This window comes from Athene noctua, chromosome 13, assembly GCF_965140245.1.
Source record: "Athene noctua chromosome 13, bAthNoc1.hap1.1, whole genome shotgun sequence".
NCBI lineage: Eukaryota > Metazoa > Chordata > Aves > Strigiformes > Strigidae > Athene > Athene noctua.
This window is the reverse complement of record NC_134049.1, coordinates 12,822,876-12,845,968: the sequence shown is the minus strand read 5'-3', so window position 1 is coordinate 12,845,968 and position 23,093 is coordinate 12,822,876. Positions and strand designations below refer to the sequence as shown.

The 23,093-nt window shown below is 50.0% G+C and overlaps 1 protein-coding gene across 2 annotated transcripts in view; it reads right to left on the bottom strand.

Annotated features, from left to right (window-relative positions):
* The window catches only part of PLEKHO2 (pleckstrin homology domain containing O2), a 32,168-nt gene extending 14,600 nt beyond the window's left edge, over positions 1-17,568 (bottom strand). For both annotated transcript variants that reach the window (XR_012634482.1, XM_074917383.1), the window contains exons 1-3: positions 17,366-17,568; positions 12,208-12,360; positions 5,452-5,568 (exon numbers count right to left, since the gene is read on the bottom strand). Coding sequence is in view for 1 of the 2 variants with exons in the window: in XM_074917383.1 (XP_074773484.1) it covers positions 5,452-5,568; positions 12,208-12,360; positions 17,366-17,374 (279 nt within the window). In the remaining variant the exon portion in view is untranslated. The remainder of the gene's footprint in view (positions 1-5,451; positions 5,569-12,207; positions 12,361-17,365) is intronic.
* Positions 17,569-23,093: the final 5,525 nt, after the last annotated feature.

Here is a 23,093-nt window from a genome sequence, read left to right as displayed (position 1 = left end):
GGTTTGGTTACGGCACAACAAAGCAGTTTTGAGTCTCAGCAACTTCTGGAGGTACCATCAGAAATTCTGCAGAACTAAAGCCTCATCTCCTTACACCCACTCCTGCTGTTTAGCCAGAAACCGACTGCCCTTCCCTTCTGCACTTATTCCTCTCTTCAGTGCCATCATTTTACATCTGCACATGACAGCAACAAAGCGCGAGACTCTCACAATCAGCACGGGAAGCAGGGAGTTAAGAAGCAATTTGGGGAAAGATTATTTATTTGATTAGTTTGCACATAAGGTGATGAGACCACATGTCTTCCCCAGAGCTCTGAGAGGTTAGGGCCTGAACCACAGGCCTCTGGAAAAAGAGCCCTTTGTTTGGGGTGCAGAAGGGTCACGCTAACCAGGGAACCTAAGGGAAGGCAAGGCTCCAAAACAGAGTGACAGCCAGATTTTGGTTTAGTCCAAGCAGGCCAGTTTTTGTGTGTGCTTAAAAACATTTTTGTTTGGAAACGATTTTGCCCCAAAGCTTTGTGATTATAAAAGCTTATGAGAAAGCTCTACTTGTGAGCAGCTGAGCTGCTGCACTGCCTGGCAAAGACCTGGCAGCCTGCACCAGGGTTTAGAAATCTCCGTACATGTTGTTCAAGGGAAAGATTCCCGCCTCACTTCAAGCTTCCTCTTCTAATGCCACTTTCTGTGTCTCATTCTCAACAAAAGCCTCCAGCCTTCTGGAACTGAGACTGTGACTAAGCGCTGGTGTCAGCAACCCTGCGGCAGGGCAGAACGAAGCCTTGGGGGGATGGTTCATCGTTAATGAGAAGCTAAGATGTCCCTCCAGCATGCAACCCTCTGCCACACAATGCAACGCTGACCAACCGCCATGGCCACCAAACACAGACAAAGCGGATGGGGAGGGAAAGGGACTTGTGGAAAGATGCTCCCAAGGCATCAGCAGAAGGACCCCTCTAGTTCCCCAAAGGGCTGGGCGAGGGAGGACAAGCAGCTCTTGCATGGGACTCTGCTCCCTGCTGCGATGGGGCAGCACAGGCAGTGCCAGAGTCTTGCTGCTGCAGCCCTGCTCCCTGCTTGTGCATGTCCCTGGGGCAGTGACACAGAGTCAGCCTCATGGCTTGCAGCAGGTTCCTCCCAATATGCCCAGTCATCTTTCTTTGAAAACTTTTTTCTCCTTTTAGAACAATACCCACAGACACCCAGGAAGTGTCAGGCTGCTGGGGCTCTGAGGCTGGTGCTCGGGATGCTGCCAGCCAGGCTCTTTGTTGCCGTGCGGTCCCTTGTCTGTCTGTATCCATCTGTGGCTCATGCCCTCAGCCATGGCACTGGGGAGAGAAGGCTAACTCAAAGCGGGGTGCATGCTCTCTGTAAAGCAGACGGCTGCAGAAGAGAGGCAGGAAGAAGCTGGAGGAGTTGGTCTCAGTCCTGCCTGGTGCTGGGGCTCTGTACACTAGTCTGAGACACCCCAGGTCCTCTACAAACAAGGAGCAAATGAATTTATCTTGTCTGCATTTTTACTCATTTGAGTATTCACAGGTATCAGAGGATGCACCTGAAGATGGATACTCCCAACCAAACATTAAGCAGGGTCTGTTCTCCAGCAGCAATTTAACATAGAGTCAGTGACACCAATATAAGAGGGCAGCAGGCAGGGTAACACATTTGCTCTCCTTCTTGCTAAGCCAGCTGAGACTGAATCATACCATAAACAACAGGCTGGTGTGCCAGGAAAAGCTGTCATGGCTAAACCTAATGTGATAGTGACCATTGTAAGCCATGAATACAGACTATGCAATTTACTGTCAGTTATCTCAGAGCACAGCATGGCCAGTCAGCCTCCGCTGAATCACTGGCTAGATGTCATGCAACAAGAGGCTCACACACGGGGTCACTGTCCGTGATGGCAGCGAGCACAGTCTCCCTGATTGCCCCATGTCTTCTCGGAGACATCAGTCTCTTCAAGCAGTGACACTCTTATAGCTATGCTGACCCTGCTTTCTAGGAAAGAGAGGTGTTCCTGGGGTCAGTCTGTGGTACCTGCTCTAAATGATTTAACAGACAAGCTCTGAAGAACTGTATAGCTGCAGCTTAAGACCCTGACCAACACTAGCTCTTTGCTGAGCAATTCTGCTAGCTGCTGCTGGTCTGCAGCAGAGGTGGGTGACAGAAACCTGTGCTTGCTCCTCAGCTGTTTCAGGGCAAAGCCTGATGCTGGCTTCAGTTTAGTGGGGCAGGGCTAAACTGGACTCTGAACCGCTGGTGAACTGCTGGTTTAGGCATGGGAATGTGTTCCCTTCTGCTGACTTTTGGTACGGGGTGGTCACTTCCAGCAGAAGCCAGAGCAGATCCGGGTCTATCATCTTAAACTACCAGGAGTCTATCTGCCAGATATATGAGGTCATCTCCTGCCTTCTTCTACATGCCTTTGTCAGGTTAGATCATGGAGGAAAAGTGGAAGCCAAGGCACTGTCAGTTAGGGGATTCTTGTGGTTTTCTGCATCTGAACCAAGAGCTACCTCATCCCTGGGAATAATGCAGCATCGCTGCCAAACTGGCAGACCCCAGGAGCAGACTCCTCCATGCACAGGGCAAACGTGCCTTGCTGTGATCTACTGCAGCTTCCAGGCTGGGCACCTCATGAAGGCAGCTGCAGGTACCTCCAGAGTTGAATAAGCAATGGAAATTTCCACCCCTGACCACAGGTGCAGAGTTTGTGCCTGGCCATGCTAGGAAGGATGCGTGGGGAGCCGCAGTGCTTGCTCGTGGACTCTTTCCCTTACTGCCACCCTCTTTATTCCTATTCTTAAGACTTCCCTGCAGCTGAAGGCTTTCAGACCCACTGAATACCAGACTTGTGCCAATCTCTGTAGTCTCTAAGCAGTTTACACCAAGCATCGTTTACACTGCTTTTTGCATCATGAGTACACTTTAAAGTCTCCAGGCCAAGGCTGCTGCCCTTTCTTACAAGCTCAGCTCTCTGCATCCAACAGTTTTCATTGAATTGATGTGGGTGGAATGAAGTATTTGAGATTTCTAAGCAGAAGAGGTCTTTTGCACACTTCCAGCAGCACTTTGTTTCAGCTCTGCACCAGTGCAGGCATGTGACATGCTCATATTGTCACAGCTTAACAAAAATGTCATCCTTATGAACAGGGCAAGCAGAATCTGGGGTACATCCATCAAAGACAAGTGTTTAGCAAGGCAACTTATTTATTTGGGTGAAACTCTAGCTGCAGAGTAGTTTTAACTGACTGATTCATGTCATCTGCTCTTCAGTAATATCCGAAGCAAGATTTAAACTGGGATTCCCCTACAGCTAAACTGGGCTCCCTGTTTTCAACAAGGAAACTCCTATTTGTGCACTGAAACAGAAATTATATTTCCGAGCTTATTCATAATTCCCACAAACAGAAATTATATTTCCGAGCTTATTCATAATTCCCACAAACTCACTGTTTTTCTGCATTCCTCAGCATTGTGCTCAGGAGAGGGGGCAAAAAAAACCCCTAACAAGATCTGGCAGGGCTTGGCAAGGCAACTCACAGGGTGATTTTAAACTGTGGATGGCAGCAAGCCTCCCAAATGGAAAATGTTTAGCTGATATATATCGCCACAGCTGCAATTTCAAAACAGAAGAAGGACAGTTGTGTACATTGGCGTCCTAATTGAAGCCTGTTCTAACATCTGCCAAAGTATGTTGTGTGTCAACACCCTCACCAGATTCCCAGCCAAAAGGAGGGTGGGAGGGGAGCTACAAACAGGGAACTTTTCATTTATAAAAGCCCTTCCTTTCACCAAAAGAGCCTTATAAAAAGTAGCCTCTATCTAGGTCGCCATTTAATCAGTGGCATGAAAAACAGCAGAGCTGTAAACTTGCCAGCATGCCAAAAGGATGAAGTTACCCTTTCGGGACACAGTTTGGGCATATCTTTCTTGTAACAAGGAATTAAAATCTTAGGAACAGGTCTCATACCCTGTGTTGATTCATGCAGCAATGCAGAGATGTATGCAGCTATTACATACTTCTCTCCACTTGCAGATAATAATTCCTACCATGCTGCCCATCTCAGCACACAGGCTTTTATTTGCCTCCCTGGGAATAGGTGTGCACTTGTAGTCATTGACTCGAGAAAACACACCAAGCCTGTCAGAGTTAGCCACTTTTGATCTAAAATTGACATTATTTCTGATTAATCCCATTACAAACTAAACACAAATTTCCAGGCTACCAGGGTACAAATTTCCAGGCTACCATCATTTTGGTGCATGGTGCTTAATATGACTTTTCTCCCCAATACAGACTGTGCCTACTTGCAAAACATGATTCACCTTCTCTCTCCACCCCCACCTTGGTCCATGTGAGTGTTTTGGGTCAGGACAGTCCTTGTTTTGTTGTTCTGAATGAAGTTCAGCACAATGATGCTCTGAACTCAGCTAGGGTCTTATTATACGAATAAACACTAAGTGACTGGAGTGAAAGAATAAGCAACAATGACAACAAGGACTAAACAATCTCCATTTATTTAAACAAAATGGTGATGGGGGAATGCAGACAAGTTGGGTTTTTTGCCTGTTCACATTCTTATGGAAATAGAATATGTTTTGTCCCTCACAACCTATCAGATTTGCATGGGCAGATTTCATAACATCTCTTAGGCCAATAAAATCACGTTGAAATTAGAAATAAGTCAAGGCGTGATGCCTCAAAGCAACAACAGATGCATCCTAGCCCATAAAGATGCTGAAATGGATAGCATGTAAGTAGGAACTAAGGAGAACTTCCAGAGATGTGTAGTGATGATGGACCTACATAGGAAGTAAGGGAAGAGTGTCCTTGCATACAGTCAGTGCTCAGATGGATATATAGCTTCTTTGCAACATCAGCCTGGTTGTTAGGTTCTGAATCTAACCAGATGCTGCGCAGGAAGCTAAAGATGTAGAGTTTCATAAATTCTGCAAAATAAATCTTTTCTCCTAGAAACTGTTTGGCTGCTAATAACTTTGCACTGGAGTTTCTCAGATCAATGGTTCCGGCTCCAGGAACTGTCTCAGTACATGGATCAGGGTCATTGATTTCACTGGAACTTGGGCAAAGCTGCAGCATGTACAGCTGGGACAGGGATACTTCCTGGCCCAGAGCACATGGGGGAACCACAGGGAATGGTCATTCTCCACTGCTAAGGAGTACTGGAAGACAGAAAAAGATAAGGCAGGAAGAATATTAAGAGGAAAAGATGGAGTCACAGGACGACCCTTTCCCTGTGACAGAAAGAAAGTCTACAACACAGCAGCATTCCTCCTTACACACTGTAGACCATTTACAGCTATAGGTCACTTATTCCAACTGCCAAAGAGCTAAATCTCAGAGCCTTGCACCTACTTTGGGCACAGCTGCCTGGGAACTCATTTTGGGGTTAGCAGACTTGAGGGTGATGAGAAAGACAGTCCTACCTTCTTACCCGGGGAGTGGATTAAAATGAAACGGTTTTTCTTTTTTAGTAGCGCACGCAGTTCCTGGCACTTGTCATAACTCTCCAGTTCCACTGTTTCTATGCACTTCTGTTCATCCTGCAGAGAGGGAATGAAACATTATTATGAATAGGAGGCATTGAAATCAATCATATACCATCAAACTCTGCATGTCTTCCCCTTGCATCTGTCTAAAAGCTCTTCAGCCTTAAAAATAGCCTGAATGCAGGCAGAAAACCCCCATGAATCAGGCTGGCATCTCCCTAAGAAAACACCCTAGTCTTTAAGCTACAGGCCGACTTGTGGCTAGTGGTCCACAGCGACTGAGCAAATAACATGTTGTGAACAGTAACACCAGCTTCTGACATCTCGGTTGGCCTCATCCAGGGATCTGCAGCCAGAAGCGCCTCTACCTCCTCCCCACAATGAACACAGGAGACGTTATTCTGCATTTTCACAGGGAAGATGACACAAGTACCGTGATGGTCCAAGCAGCCCCCCAGGACACCTAAGGCAGAGGGGAGATAAGAGGGGTGCCCTGCCACCATGCTGAGCTGGGGCAGGCTGGTCCTCACATCAAAAAGGTCAGCAGAAGCCACGTGTGACTGGGACACACTGCTCTTGCAGCCAGCTCTGAGCTGTCAAAATGCTTAGGATTGGAAATACGGTCCCATACAGCCAGCAAAACTGTCAGGGCCAGCGTCTCAGCGGGGAATATTTATCTCTGGTGTATCTCCACCGATGACTGCTGGCCACGATCTTGGCTCCTTTCTCCCAGTAACATAACTAAAATTCCACACGTGGTGCGTGGCGCAGCTCAGCTGCAGAGCACCATCCCTAATAGGAAACGCAGCGTAACGCTGGGCACATAATATTCTTCATGTCTGAGTAGCCCAGAAGAGACCAGAGCTCTCTTTTGCTAAGCATTACACAAATAAGCAGTGAGAATCGCAGAGCACTTCTTGCTGGTGAAGTACTTCAGTCAGCACACCTCATGAACCTCTCTATTACCATCCTGAATCAAAACTACTGGCCGTGATCATCCTCAGCTCAGGCTCCGCTCCCAAGGCAGCTCCTCGTACCCATATGAGTTGGTATTTAGCAATTCCTGTAGCGGAGAGGGGTTGTGGGATGAGGAAATGTGTCGTAGCCAGGAAGCCGCTGCGTGGCTGGAGGCAGGGAATGGAGAGTTCAGAGGGAAGTGGGCTGAGGGGAATTTCCTCCCTTTACCACTTGACATTTAAGTCGCTGTGCAGAGTTCAGGCTGTGTTTAGGTTTTTTTAACCTCCTATCTGGGGATGGGGGCCCGGCAGAGCCGATGCTGGTACACAGAGCAAGTTCTGAGCCACTGAGGGATGTCTGAATCTAATTTAGGTTTATTATTCTAATGACATTACTGTTTATTTCATTTAACACTGAGTAGGTGAACATGACCAGAGAACTGGGAAAATGTATACTAGGAGGATGAGGAGATTAATCCAGCCCAAACCTAAAACCTAGAAGATAAAATCCTGCTGACATTACTGAGCCCCTTGAAGGCACACGGCTCCTGCTGCAATCCTGGTATCGCAATGTCACTGCAAAAGGACAGGGATGGAAATAATAACCCCTTAGCGGCCAACAAATGACAGAGAAGGGTGAGGTCAGGAATATATGCCTCGGGGATGGGTGATCTCATCCCGGCCTTTAGTGGACGACCGCCCACATCACAGCCCTGCCGCATGGCTGCTGCGGTTACCAGCTCCAACGTGAAAGCTTGCTGGGCTCAGGACGTAGGTGGCTTGGCAGTGCTCTGGCAGGAGACCAGCATGAAGATTCCTGCCCACCCTCCCTGCTCTCGAGAGCAACTCTGTCCCCAGCAGAGCCCAGTGGCTCTGTGTCACCCTCCTTGTCCACACCATCCTTCCTGCCTCTTGGAGGGGAACCTTCCCTCCAATCCCGTGCAAGCCATCCTCCACTTCCTAAGAACAGTGGAGCCCTGAGCTGGGGGACAAGAAGGACTTGGCAGGGCAGAGAGCTGTTGTTTTGCCATGAGATTGCCTCTTGACTTCCTGCTGCCCCCCTCCTCCCTGGGGAGGCTTTGGGGACTCTGGCCTGGCCAGGGAACAAGGGCAGCAAACATGGGGACATGCAGGACCCTGCCTCCCAGGGACACTGACTTGACTGTGTGAGCTATGGCTCCTTCAGCTCAAAGACCTGAACTTCTTGAGTAAGTTATCCTCTTTAGGGAAGGCGAAGAAGAAAGCAGCCAGAGAAATAAGAAAGCTACATGTCTGAGAGCAAAGAAAAAGCATCTGAGTTCAGGGAGCGCCAGAATGGGCTTTTGTCTCTGTTTTACCTTTGGCAAGCAGCCATCCTCCCTCTGTGAGCCTACCTGGGTCACAAAGAGATCCTTTATGTTTGTCCTGCACCACTAAGATAAAGAGCAAAAGACCTGACCCTGTCACAGGTCTCCAGGTCCCTTCAGCCTCCCGGGACCTGGAGGATACTCAGCATCATGCAGAGACAAGATTGCTTGCAAGTCCTGCCCCGACACACAGGTGTCAGACACGTGTTCTCGACAAACTCCCACTCCATTTGGTCTCTAATGTCCCAAAGAAGTTAAAGCAAGCCTTTTACATCCTCCCGAGACACAAAGGTTGAGTTCTCACTCGGTGGTCACAACCTCCCTGCAGCACACAGCTCGAAGGGTTGTCCCATGGTGCTGCCCTTGATCAAAGCAGGGAATTCCCTTCAGGCCACCTTTCTCTTTTCCTCTACAGATTTTAGGGCTTGTTTTTTAAATTGCCTTTGTGCTTGCTGTAAGGGACAATCAACAAGACTCTTAAAATCCTGGTACAGAAACCCCTACATTCATGGTTTAACCCATTCTATTAGCTATTCATGGAGCAGATGCTGTGACTTCAACACATATGCATCTGTAAGCTTGGCCCTTAAGAAGAAAAATACTAAACACCTAAACCTATTAATGCATGTACTTAACCAAAAAATCATGCTTGGCAATTTCCTTAATGAAAAGCTGGCAAAAAGGGGAAAAAAGACCCACTGAAATTTTTATTTATATGAAGGTAGAATTTCCCACAAAGACCTCTTCACTGACACACATTCATGGGTGTAACCCTCCATTCAGTGTACAATATCTAGACTGTCTGAAATAATAATTTACTTCTCTAAGGACCTCAAAGCGTTTTAATAAATCACTTCTGGGCATCATTTTACTAGGGGCAAAACACAGATGTTAACTGCATGATTGTTAAATGCTGAGTGGATCCTCTGGTCTCTAGAAGATCCTTTGTCTAGTAGGTTTTTCCCTATCAAATAATACACTTTAAAAAAAACCCCAAACAACAGAAAAACACCTCTAACCATTAGCTGCTCTGTTTAGGGGAAAAAAAACCCCAAACCCAAGACTGCTGCTCTCTAATTCATGGAGTGATGATACTGATCTGTGTAGTCTCTCTGCATAGGATTGCCTGTTCCTCAGATGCTCTCTATGGTTTTGCAAGGCTTAATTTTTATTCTGGAAAGAATATGCAGAGACAAGAAGACAGAAACCCCATTAGAAAACAACCTGCTTGGTTCCACATGGGCCTGCACACAACCTGACTGCCTTGAAATTTCCAGGTAGTTTCTCAGGATCTGAGCACCCCAGAGCTGTATGTATTTGCACCAGTGCCTCCTTTCCTGACATTTGGGCATGTAATATCATATAAACATCTTGTTTAACTGAGTCTTCATTTACGTGAGGGTACAGATGTAGGGTGCTGTAGATGGAGGCACAGCAGATAACAAGAAATCCATCTCCCTTCATTTTACATCCGCTGAAAGAAACCTGAAGCCCGGTGGGATGACTTTCACCCCGCATCTGCTCCAGGTAATACAATACCATTTGCAATTTGTATTTGGAGGAGGCAGCTCTGCTTTAAACCAAACCAAAAGCCTGACTAACAGATGCAGCATAGGAAACACACTCCCAGGCCAGGTCAAGAGCACATTCCAGAAGATTACTATTGATGATGATAAATACAGTGTTTGTGTTTTGCTCAGACTGTACTTTCCAGTGACACGGTACAATGTTATTGCCTGCATCTTGAGTTGGCCATCCCCTCTGCTTTTGTTTTGCACACACAGACCTCAGCTAGAGTGCAGCCAGCCTCATGCAATTGCATAAACAAGCCTGCCTATGACAGGACTGCTAAAGGCAATATTAGCACTTCTTCATGAAGGGCTCAAACACATGAGGGACTGATAAAAGCACAATTTGTCCAAGTCACTAGCTCAGTTCCTGGAAATCTGATGGGCTCAGACCAGTTGAAATACTCAGCCTCTAAACCTGCCCTCCCACACTGATGCTGACCTCCCTCCCATTTAACCCATGTAGGTCTAACTTAGGATACATACAGAAAGATGCCTATATTTCCGTACCTGAGGCTTTATCGCCTTTTTTTTTTTTTTTTAGGGCCCCAATTCCACAAGCACTCAACAATCCCATTGTAAAATGTTTCAGCCTGAGGACAGTCTGGGATGCTGGATCTGTCTCCAGTGTCACACAAAGGAGGGCAGGTTTATGGAGAAAGTCCAGTGAGGAAAATGGCAGCTGGAACTCCAGAAATAAAAGCCACCATAGCAAGCTGCACTACAGACTCTCGTTTAACATTGGGCAAGGCCCTTCGCATCTCAAAAAACTCAGTTCCTCAGTTGTAAGATGGAGGCAGCAATACTGCCCTAACTCACGTTTAAAGGAAGATAAATACAGTAATAAACATGAACTGCCTCAATTCTGTGCAACAGGACCCCTCCTGAGTGCAGAAAATTGCCATTTCCTTTAGTTGCCCTGTAGTGAGTCTGCACAATAACATGCTATCCTATTGTGCTCCCAGATAATTTTGTAGCAATTTCCTCTCCTAAAACATTTGACTTCACTGTAAGCCAGTTTAATAGCCTATAGATATTAACATGATCCCTTATTTACAATAATGGGACCTTGTAGCTACTGTAGCTTACAGATGCAATTTATTACAGGATGTTACCACAATCGGCAGGCTACCAGAAAACATTATGCCTGGTTGTTACAAATGCCATTTTCCTTGTTGAGATAATAAAATAACCCTTTAAATGATTGGGATTTTTCCTTCTTCTGAACGTCTGTGAAAATTAATCTTACTTTAAAAGCCTCCTCTTCCCTTGTGGTAATGAAAGCCTCCATATATCTCGTTTTTAAAGACATGCCCTTTAAAAAAACCTACGTCATGTTTATAGATTTTGAATCTGTGAGTTCTTGAAGCTTCAACTGGAGTCAACAGGTGTCCAGGGCACTGGGAAGCAATCTGCAGAGAGTCAATTATTTGTGGGACCAGGCTGCATGTCCCTGTGTAAGAGAAACCCTCATCTCTTTGCCTGCTTTCCAAGCTGCTCATCACCTGACATTGACTTCTCATTTCATGATTCTTGCCCTCTTCATGACATTTCAAAACTAAGAACAAATGCCTCCAGAAAGATTTGGGATTCGGGAAGACCAGAAGCATACAGAGGAGGTAATACCCTTTAACCTAAACTGTTTGTAACAAATCTTCTTTATTAGGCAATAGTATGTTTTTTAAAAAAGAGAACCAAACTCATTTGTCAGTCCTGTTGTTCCTGAAACCATCGCAACAATGCAGCTGCTGAAACATTTCCCCATTTTTCTTCCCTTGACACATTGCACATGAAGCTTTACATGGCTTTGGCTTTGTAGCATCCTGATAACCACGAATGGCCCAGATCCGCTTGTGCCAGACACCGTACAGGCACACGGTCCTTGCGCAGACCATGCGGTGAGAAATCCTCCATCCTGAGGATCCTCCATCACACACAAACTTCTAGCCACCCTATACCAGCGGGGCTCAGACCTCTCTTGGTTGTAGCTTGTGCTCTGCACTGTAATTTCCAGCCTCTAGGGCAAACTCTGCTCTTGCAGAAGCCCTTTCCAGCCCAAGAACCAAGGGCCCGACTCAGGAAAGATCCACCTTTGCAGCCCAGCAGGATCAGCCCTGAACTTCTCATTCTTCTCACATGAAGATGCAGGACAGATTTGACTTGGCTCTTATTTCTCATTTGACTGGAAACAGCTCTAAATGAGGCCATGAACTTAAAGCATGCAATTTATCTAGGGAAGTCCAGGAGAAGGCTCCCAGGGGTTTTTTGCTCAGTACTGGCTCAAGTAAAGGGAAAAGATGAGCCAAATCCAGACGGTGTCCCTGCTTAAGGAGGACAGCAAACCTCACAATCTCACCCTGTGTCCATCAGTGGCTAAACAAAACCCTGAAGAGTATGGCTAGCAACAATCTGAGCTGCTTGAGGGGTGCCAAACAGCTGCAGGGTTGCTTGCATTCCCTCAAGTGGCAGGTGGGAAGTCAGCCTGCTACAATCCAGTTTTATCCTTTAAACGCCAAAAACTCATAGCACATATCCTGCTTCCGCCCAAAGCTTTGCTCTGTTCGCCTTCTCACAGGATGTCCTGCCCCCTTTTCCTTTTTTTTTGGCAATGGCACCGTCAAAATCTTTACTGGTGAAGACATTTATGATACATAATATACTCTAAAATGCAGCTGTCTCTTTATAAAATTTACCGTTCCTAGAGCTAACTGGAGAAGCCCTTTTGAAAGGAATGGGCTGGAGGGAAGAATGAAAAACGCAGGAATGTGTGTCACTAAGACCCTGATCCTGCCCCTCATTCAAGGCCATTAGCTGCAACTGTACCTCATCCTCAAAGACCACGAGCTGTGTTTTCCGTAGCTGGATGTAACGATCCTTCCACAATCCCAGGAGCCCCCCACTGCTTTTCTTAATCCAGCCGTATTTCTCTGCAGTCAGAGCAGACTTTGGTTTCTCTGAAACCTCCTCCTTGGTATCCTGCAAGGGGAAAAGGGAGAAGGAATTACACCAAAAGCACTTTCCATCCATGTAATGAAGGTCACCAGAAAGCCTGCCCAGACAAGACCTCAGCACCCACCACACATGGTCCCACCACATCACAAGGGAAAAGACTGGCATGTTCCAGAGGAAACTCAACCAGCTCCTACCCCAGAGCTGCCCCAAGACCAGGGCGTGGGCATGGACCCTGGCCACCCCTGGGGACACTGTTGGGGTGGCAGCAAGTCCACCTGACTCCTCTGCTCCCCTCCCTGTGGAGGTGAGGCACTCCCTGCTCACTTGTGCACACAAGCACCCTCCTCTCCGTTTTGTTCCTCCAGCTCTCTGATGAATCCCAGCAGGATGGATCCTGCTAACATCAGTAGAAACACTCATATTTTAGCCCACAGCCACTTCTGCAAGCTTCTTCTCTATGTCTGTACATTTGGTCATTGCCCCCAAACCAACTCCTGTGGGCAAATCCACGGCATGAGGGCCAGAACTTCATTACATCCACACTAAAATGTTCACTGCAGGCTCCTGTGTGGTTTGTAAGCAGAGGGAAGGACCAGCAGAGGAGGCAGCACCAAGAGTGTTTTTTTTTCTGTTCTGCCTTTAGCTCCTCACTGTTTGTCACAGCTTGCTCTCACCCACCCACAGCAACACGGGGAGCCCCAGCATCCTGCACTGGGAGGCTGCTGGCTTTCCAGGCCTAGTTTTTACCAGGCCTTGCGTAACTTCCCTGCTTTGAAAAAAACATAAAAAATATCCAATATCAATATTCTCACCAAAGAGAGAGAGGAAACCTAAGACAGGGAGCAGGGGCAGTCAGGCTTATTAGTTGACTGCCTTCACCAACAGACTGGGTTACAGATGAGAGTTTTCCTCCTCTCCGGTGAGCTGGAAGAGCCTTTGCAATGGCAGGATCCCTGTTTACCCTCTCTTGGAGTGCCCTGCTGCTCCCAACACCCCGTGGACCCCTCAATAAGCCTCTTTCCTTGGACCAAGGCAAGGGGAACCTCTCACTGAGCCAAATCCCCTTACCCAAGCACCTCACCAACCTTGTGACTTGTAAGGAGAGGCCAACCCCAAATCCTCCAGCCTCCTCCCAAGAGCCCCACTGTCCCCCCTGAGTCAGTTTCCTCCATGTCCCCATCTGTAATAGCAGCAATCCTGCTGCAGAAAGGCAGCACATTTTCACAAAAAGATGTGTGACAAAGGTAGAGCCTCAACCATCCCCAAATGGCCCTCACTAGCTGCTGAACGAAACCTTTTCTCATAGGCAAAAAACCCCAAGCAAAACAAACCGGCATGGCTGGAGCTCAGACATCATGTTTCATAACATGAGGAAATCCCATGTGCATGGAAAGGAGTCAGAGCTGGACACTCCCATGGCCAGGACAGAACGAGTGCGTACGGACGAGCGCCAAAAATTCGGAGGAGAGCCTTTCTAACAAATCTGTTTTCATGCAGCAGGCCTCCAACAAACATGCAGCTGCCATCAGGGTGAGCTGTTACTCTAAAGAGGGAACTCACACCCATAAAAAGAGGAAAAACAGATTAAATACCCATGTGCTCACATTTATTCTGATCCCCACTAAGGTCAGGAAGAGGCTTGGCTTTGCAGGTAGGCTCAGGTGCAGACAGGGAATGAGAAACTCAAATAAATCTCAAATAAAAGAAAATCAGGCGGAAACCTGTAACATCCTTGGCGCCCTTTGTAGAAGTTATTTCAGTTGTACCAAGCACATTTGAAACAGCCACAATACAGGATGACAGAGCATGAAAAAGTTTTCCGGGAAACGAGGAGGACTGCGTGTTTTTTTTAAACTTGACTTTTTGGGTTACCAGGAAGTTGTATTCAGTTGTGATCTGTGACTTCAGCAAACATCAATTGCTGCACAAATATAGACCTGCTGGTTTCCTGATTGAGCACCCTTTTGATGTCATTTTTAGATAACTGGGTAGAGACTTTAACCTCCCTCGTAGCAGTTTTGCATGGATGTAGCTGTATGCAGAGTTTATTTGAGTGACTCCAGACCAACAACTGCCAAAATGGTTTTACTCTTTAAGGCTTTTTTTTTTTTTGCTTTGCAGATGAATTTTTGCTGTTCTTTTACCCTACCTGGCAGAAAAGCTCTCTGAAATCACATGGCAAATACGTCTATCCATGGCCTCTCCCAGTGCTCTGCAGAGTGAAAACTACCCTGTCTCCTGTGGTTTTAATATAAAAGTACTCCCTGTCAAGATGCAGCACTTAACATCGACCTCTGAAAAAACAACCCGCCCCAGTAACCGTTTTTGTTGGAGTTGGGGCTCATGCCTGTACTTCTGCACAAGGCAGAGCTCGCCTGGCAGCCTGCGCTGCCTGCTTGCCTGCCTGCTCCCCGTGGGCTCGCCAGCCTTTCAGGGATGGTACCTCCCCTCCGTGGCATCACAGAGTGGCCTTCCAGCTCCCCTCTCCCCAGGCCCCTCGCGAGCAGGAGCCATGCGTGGGGCTCCCTCCACACCAGGCAGGACTTCCCGGCTGCGCCAGCACCTGGGAGCATCCATAGGGAGGATCCATGACTCCGAGCGGCCCAGGAGAGGGAAGGCGAGATGAGATGGAGAGTGCTGGTCTCAGCAGATGACAGCACCACCAGCAAAGGGCTCTGCCCCCTGCACTGCGCAGGAGTCACCTGAGCCTGAGCTGCCTGGTGCTGCCTCCTCCGGTCCCCACTACACTATAGATGTGAGGGGTGCAATCCTGCACTCTGCGGGTGCTGGGGGCTCCCAAGCTGCCTAGGCTCTGGGTCAGCAGCTCCCCCCACACAGCACATCGCAAAATGGGGCTGCAATTTCTGTCATCCCTCGCCTGCAGGTTAAGGGTGTAAAAAACCAGATGATGCAACTTGACTGTTTGCTCCTGTGAAAGCAAGAAGAGTCTCGGAGACGGTGCCTGACATTTTTGCAGATTATTTTTATGCCACCCCTGTCTCGAATCAGCAAGGGGGGGTTGGCCAGGAAAAGGCACCAAAAGCAGGACTTTTTGCCTGCCCTGCACTCTCTGCATGTGATTTCATGATTAAATCTGGAGCATGGCACAAAGAGATGAGTTGCTGTTGTTAATTCAGCTTTATGCGGGTATTCCTTCTGCAAGAAATACTAAGATAGTCTTTCCGGGATGTTCTTGGGCTGGATTCATTCCTGGTGCTGGTGTAGATCCATCAGAAGAAACCCACTCGCATCAGCCAAACAAACAAGCATAAATGAGGGAAGAACTGAGTTATCCCGTCGCTGGCTCATGCCAAAGGCATCACTCCCAAAACCAATCCATACAAGCCATTTTTGCAGTTTATATCACAGTGCCATTAGAAGTGAAACATGAGTTTCACTCTTCCAGCCTGGTTTACAGTCATGTTTCGCAGCTCAGCAGAGGTGCCAAATTAGGGGGACAGGACAGCTTTTTATTTAGCAGGTAGTTATTTCTCTCTTCCCCCGCCCCTGTATTTTAAGGGCCCACAAACCCACATACTTTTCATGTCTTTCAACAACAAAAAGAAAAGCAAACCAACAGCTGAATCACAGTGGTGCTTTTACAAACTACATATAGTAGCACAGAAGTGTCCTGCCCAGCTACAGTTAACTTCGTTTAAAGCAAGCAGCTCATTTATCGCACACTGGCACAGATGAATACATCCCAGGAGACAACCTGTGTCTCCAGACCTCCACAGTTTTTCTTTCTTTTCAGGTTCTATCTTCCAAGCCCAGCTTGTCAGCACTTCCACTTCTCCCTGACCCACGAGAACAAAACCATCTTATTGGAAATAAACAGCTCAGATCCACATGAAACTTGGGGAACTGCATCTGATGCCCCCTCCCACAAGCGATTACTGAAGGATTCATTTATCATTAATGAAGAGCGGCCGGTGAGACGGTTGGTCGATGCTGGGGTAGGTGTGAAGCCCCTTCGGCCAGCGGCCACCAGCTGGAAGCAGTTTCTCTGCTGTGGATAAATTTCGTGGATGCCGGTGGATAATAACAACTCTCAGTTGCTACCAACTTGGGCTGCTTTGCCATCTCCTTGCTGTTTTAAAAAAGCTCTAATTCTTGCCACAAAACGTTGGGAGCTGAAATAAGGGGGGGGGGGGGGGGGGGGGGGGAGACAAGCCACAGCTACTGGCATCACAAGTCCTCTGTCAGTCCACCCTACCAGGAGCTTTCTTTGTGCGTGAGCAGCAGAACCTCATTTAAGGAAAGGAAGCAGGAGTAGTTGTGCAGCCAGCTGAAGGGAGACAGCGACCTGTTTAACTTGCTAACAAATTTGTGGCATCTTAATCAATCCGCACAGGGATGGATTATTGGGGTGTGATCCCAGGGACGAGAAAACCTACGTGTGAAGGAGAAGCACCGCAGCCCTTCGAGTTAAACCCATCCCAGGCAGAGACAGAGGAGGAGGACAGACTTGGGGGAAGGCTGCTAGGTATGTGGACATGGCCAAGCTTGCGGTCTGACCAGGGCCCAGCTCCAGTACGGAAGTACAACACCCCAGCAAGAGTCAGCACAAGGTGGCCTGAGCAAGCGTGGCATTTGAACAAGCCCAAGTCTGCCAGCACTCGTCCTCCGGCAGCGCCAGAATTTGCCCATCAGCCTCACCCGGCCGGTTAGAAAGTTTAAAACCCGAAGAGCTCGGGGGATGCTCTGCCCCAGCGACGGCCGGCAGCTCCAACCCACCCGGGGTGGGGGGAAGACAACGGGGGGCTGCTCGGTGGGAGGGACCCCCATCCTCTGGGTCTCCATTTCTGCCCCGCCCGTCCTGCCCCCCCGCTGCCGGACCCGGGCGGAGCGGGGCCGGGGATGTTCCAACGCCGGCGGAAACACCCAAAAAGAGCCCAAAGTCGCCGGTGCGATCCTCCGCCCCCCTTCTCGGCCGGTAGCGGCAGCGAGGGGCTCCTGTCCCCGCCGCGGGGGTCCCCCCCCGCCTCTCCATCCCCGTCCCGGCCGGTCCGGTCCCGGTTGGACTCACTTGCTCCATGGCGGGCCGGGGCCGGTCGCTCCTCGCCGCCCGTTCAGGGGCTCCGCCGCCGCCCCGCTGCACCGCTGGGCTCCGGACGGGCGGGCATGCCGAGCCGAGCCTAGCCGAGCCAAGCCTAGCCGAGCCGAGCTTAGCAGAGCTTAGCAGAGCCGGGCCCAACGGCTCTCGCCTCCGCACCAACTTCTCGGGGAGCAGCAGCGGTAACGCCGGGTTTCCGGCGGCTCCGGCGCTGCGAGCGAGGAGGCGGGGATGCCCCCGCCGCCGGCCCCGGCCCCGCCGCCGCCTGGCCCGGCCCCCCCCCGCCGCCTGGCCCGGCCCCGGCTCCCCCACACCCCCCCGCGGGCGTGGGGCTAGGAGCACCCGGGACTGGCTGGGGCTGCGGAAAAAGGGGGGTGGGATTGAGCCCAAGGGAGGGGGGCCGTGGATGAGCAGGGGACAGAAGGTGGCTGCGGGGTGGGACATGGACTGGGGGTGGGACAGGGTACTCCGGGGAGGGGGGACAGGGTCTGTGGCGTGCGACAAGGAGCTTGAGGGTGGGGGAGGTCCCCAGGATCAGAGATGGTCCCCAGGGATCAGGCTGGACCCCCGTGGTAGGACAGTGTCTCTGGAATTGGAGGATCCCCAGGGTCAGAGAGGGTCCTCAGGGATCAGAGAGGGTCCCCAGAGATCAGGCTGGACCCCAGTGTTAGGACAGTGTCTCTGGAATTGAAGGGTCCCCAGGGTCAGGCAGGGTCATCAGGGATCAGGTTGGACCCCTGTGGTAGGACAGAGTCTCTGGAATTGGAGGGTTCCCAGGGATCTGAGAGGGCCCCCAGGGATCAGGCTGGACCCCCGTGGTAGGACAGAGTCTCTGGAATCGGAAGGTCCTCAGGGTCTGGCAGGGTCTGCAGGGTCAGACAGGGTCCAGGGTGGGACAGCGTCCCTGGGGCTGGGGTCAGGTCAGGCCGCAGGAGCAGCAGGACGGGGCACAGGGTGCAGAGAGGCGAGGGATGCTGGTCTTGGCACTCTGGGCATCATGAAGCCTGTCTGGAGCAGCGCCCAAAGCTCAGGTCCGCGTGGCAGCGTGGCTCCCTTGACCCCAGTGGTGAGTCCTGGTAGTGGGGTGGTCTCAGGACAGTGGGTTTTGGCAGCGGGGTGATGTGGAAACAGCTGGGGAATGGTCTTTGGTAGCAGAACTGGTTAACACAACTAGTCACGCTCAGAGCTATTGTTCTCCACTGGTATTCAGCTTTGCAGACTTCTGCTTCTATTTCAGGCCTGCTGGAGGGCTCATGTACCCAACAGCCTGCCTGGTTTTTCTTCTAATTATTTCAGTCAGTCTAAAAAAAGATATTACCTCCCTCTGCAAACCTTGCCTCCATTGTTCTCAGCAAAGAAGACAAGCAGGAAAGAAGAAGTCTCAACACCCGTTACCTCCAGGTTAAATGCTCTTCTGCATAGCTATGGCAAGGGCTGGGAGGAAAAAGAGGAGACAGCTTTCACTAACCAGAGGTAGAAGAGATACCAGAGCATCCATCAGGGCTGACTGCCCCCATCCTGCAGGGCCAGGGGTTAATGGAGGAGCTGGGAACCACCCTGGGACACACCGGGATTTGAAATGAGAAATCCTGGCGCTGTCAAGGCGCGCTGACAGGGAAATGATTGCCATGTCAGCAGAAAGACAGTCCGCACGGGGTGGGGGAGGAAGCCACTAATAGATGTGCTGCGATGAATCCGGACTTTGACAAGAGGCCGAAGCACCGAACGCACTCGAAAAAGCGAAAGGAAGACAGATGAAGTATAACTGGCTGTCAATGGTGTGAGCGGGGAGAGGACAGCACGGGGAGGGGGGGATGCATCAGGGCCACTGCCACAGTCAGGGCATTGCCCGAGCACTGCACTCGCACTCCCTCTCCTCTCATCGGCAGGGTTTTGGGGCAGGACCCTGCTATTTGTTTCACTTGCACAGGGCTGCAAGAGCAGCAGGGGCTGAGCCAGGACTGGAGATCCTAAGAGCAACTATGCACAAATAATTATTAGTGATAATTAGCAAAAACACGCTGATGGCGTCTCCTTCGTATCAGCTTAGCTCCAGGTTTGGCAAAGGCTCACGGAGATGATCTCCTTGTTGTGTAAACACCTTTTGTGGCCTCCCCTGCTCCTCCTCTGTGGCCGAGAGCCAAACTGGGCAAAGAAAATGCTGCTGTGAGCGCCAGCAATGGCACGGAGGGGCCTGGCCAGTGGCCAGGGGGTTGTGAGGATTCTTCAGATTTCTCCTTTACCTAGCACAACAGGCACCTCTGAAAAATTTGACCAGAAAATCATGGTTGGCTGTTGCCTTTCAGAGCTGTCACCAAGCCAGGGTTAGCTCTCTGCTGCCTAACACCAGGTGGGAGCTGGTTTAAAAATGTATTTTCTTTGTTTAATTTTCCAAGCCATCAAAATGGGGCTTCAGGTGGGGAGTGGGAGCATCCCAGCTCACCCACAGCCTTCGCCGGTGGGTGCGTGAGAGCAAGGCAAGGTGCAGCAGTGCTGAGCTTGGCTCCAGGACGGTGCCAGCCATCACAAAATGAACTATTGAAAAAAGGTGATATTTTAGCCAGGCTTTTAAAATGACCAAAAAACCTTCCCAGAGTACCAGAAATGTTGTTCAGTATTCTCTGTTTTCCCAGCAAGGCTGGGAGAGGTGAGAGTAAACTTCTGGCTTTACAGATAGTGTGTGGGCTGTGGTTCTGACTCCCTTGGAAAATTTTAACGGGTGAAAAAGTGAAGAATATTTTTAGCATGCCATCAATGTGCATGTGAGGACGTGTGTGCTGTAAGACCATGCGACACGGAGGCCGCATCCTTGTGATTTATCAGCTGTCCTCCCCCTTACAGGCAGATCCGGAGAGAGTCACCGTGACCCTATCGACAGGAACTCAGGAGCAGCCACTGCAGGGGGACTTGTTGTCTGCAAGAGGATGCTCATTGCACAAGAACATGGAGGCTGGTCCAAAAATGCTGTGGGAAGAGGTGTCAGGCATGGACCTGCAGCCAGGATAGGGCTGCCCCTTTGGCATGGGATGTGCTGCCAGACTGTCGTCTTCTTCATTGGTGAGAGGTGGTACTATGCTGCTCCAGCAAAGTGAAACAGAGTCACGAGTGACACCGAGGAGGTTGGGCTGGTGACTCACAAAACCGAGGAAGCTTGTGTGCAAGGAAACCCGTGAGTCCTCCTGCTTTGCCCCTTGATGGCTGCATTTGGGGTCTTGCAAAACTTGGGGGGCCAGGATGCAGAGGAGGACGGCAGTGCCAGGGGGTTGGGAGCTCCAGCCGCAGAGACACAGCTGCCTCAAAGCTCCTTGGGGCTGCGCTGGGAGTAGGAAGGATGGAGAGTCCCCCCCTGCCCTCCCAGACATGGGAAAACCTGTCTCTCCAGCCACAGGCACCACATGAAAAAGCTGGGGTCGTCCTCGTGTCTACCTGCCATCCTTTCCTGCTCCAGGCAGGGAGCTCCAGCTCCTCCATCCAGCCCCAGGTACCTCGTGACCAGGGTCAGCCACTCCACCTGCTCCTGCCTTGGTTTCCCTCCACCTCAAATGACAATAATCCATCTCCTGGGTTCTGTGAAGCCAAATTCATTAGTGCCTGGCTTCATTAAATGCTTTGAGCAGGGCTAGGAGGGCAGAGGCTCATTACTGCAACTGCCCTGTTATCTGGAGGAGGAGGTGGACACACCAGTGAGGCTGGGAGCCAATGCTGGGCTTGGAGCAGCCACAGGGCTCCTGCCCTCAGCTAGAGGAGAAATCCTCAGCCCCTTCATGTGCACGGCAAATTAATGCGGAAGTTCTTAATTTAATCTGTCCAGTTGAGGCTAAAATAAAGAGGCACAGAGAAAGCACTGGGTCTGAATGGAGTCCAAAGGTAGGGCTGAATTCCAACTTTTGATGCCAAGTAGAGCCCATGGCACCTTATCCTCACAGCTGCAGTGTGTTTGTGGGGATAAACCACTTCTCAGGTGAAGTCCTCTAAACTACCTGTGCCAGACAAGAAATGGGGAGGTGGCCCCATCCTCAGGTGAAGCACAGGGAATTAGCAGCAGCAAAGGCTGGAGGAGATGGGAGACTGCAGATGCAGGGCTGGCGTGGAAAGAAGGGCTCTCCTCACCTCTCCACCTGCTTTCTGGGCTTAAATCTTACATTTTATGGACAAGCCACGTGAAAGGATGGTGTTTCTAGCCATTGTCCTTGCTGCAGTGGGGCAGTTGGAGTTAGCACACCTGGTTTGGGGTTTGGCCAGTAGCTCCTGACCTGATGAGGTCCTGGTTTTACCCATTTTCCTCTTGGCTGATATGAGACCAAGCTTGTGTCCAAATCAACCCTGGATTTTCCTGCCACCCATGCTCTGTATTTTAGTTATATGCTTGAAAGAAAAGACCCAGCTATCTGCCAAAGCCATCCGCCTGCGAGCACTTGCAAGAACTCATGTGCTCTCTTTGCTGATCTTTCTGGTTTTGCAAGGAAAAGAAGTCCTTGCTGCAGAGAACATCTGGACATGCCACTGCAGCCCAGCAACCTCAGCCTGGGCTCATAGCGGGGACAAAGCAGATCCAAAACTGGGGGTGAGGAGGTTACCTGCTGGGGCAAAATGGGGAAGGTGGATGGTTTTAATTATCTTAAAACCAGCAGTGAGTTGGCGTAACATGGCCAAGCCCTGTGGCATGACGGCAAGTGGACAATGAGCAATGCCGCTTTGTGCTTTCTTCTTCGTTTCTGTTTTAACTGGCCGTTAACAGTTAGCTCTGCCAAAAGGCAATGGGTGAGAGCTGGAAGACGTCCCTGACAATTCCAAAACATTGCTGCTGATGTCCCAGTGATGTCCATGCGTGGACAGGATGAGTGGGAAGGGGTGAAACACCTGGTGGGCAAGGCTCAGCGTGGCTCTGCTGATCCACTGCTGCGTGGGATGAAGGGGAACAGCGTGGGGCAGGAATAGGGGGTGGTTTGGAAAAGCTGCCCCTGTCCATGATGCTTTTAATCTTTAGGTCTTTCAAAGCCAGGGATGTGCCCCACGTCCTGCAGACTAAACCCAATTCCTGTGTAAATGTGCTCAGAGCAGCTTCCCATGTCCCTCACCCCATCGCCCCGTGCCTAAGGCAGTCACCCTTGGGCTTTCCTCACAGCTCTGCACCATTCCTGGCCTTCACCAACATCTCCAGCAGTGACAAAAAAAGGATACTCCGGCAGGAAGGTGGGATATAAACACACTGACTGTTTGTTAGTGTTAGTGCTTGCTGGGCCTTCAAGCTGGGATGAGTCCGGGGGGAAATCGCATCCTGTGTCCCAGCTCTGATCTCTTGCTGGCTCCCTGCTTCATCTAGGCAGGGGAGTTCCACAAAACACCTCTGCCCTGCTCACACCACTTCAAGATGGGAAGGCTGCAGCCCTGGAGGTGCTGGAAGGATTTTTCTGCGTGAGTTTAAGGTAGGGAAGCATCTCTGGGTGCATCACAGCCACCAGCTTTCCTCTGTGCAATGCATGCAGTCAACAGAGTCCTCCTGGAGCTACTGGGAGATATATATCTCTCTCTAAAAAAAAAATAATAGATATATATACAAGAATATCCTCAGAACCTGGTTTTGTTTGCTACGGAAAAAAAAAAAGCCCTCAGACAGGTGTAAGCCAGGGACATGCCAGCCATCCCTGAGCACGCAGGGACCCGCAAATTTTGGGGACCATATAACTTGCACAGTGAATGA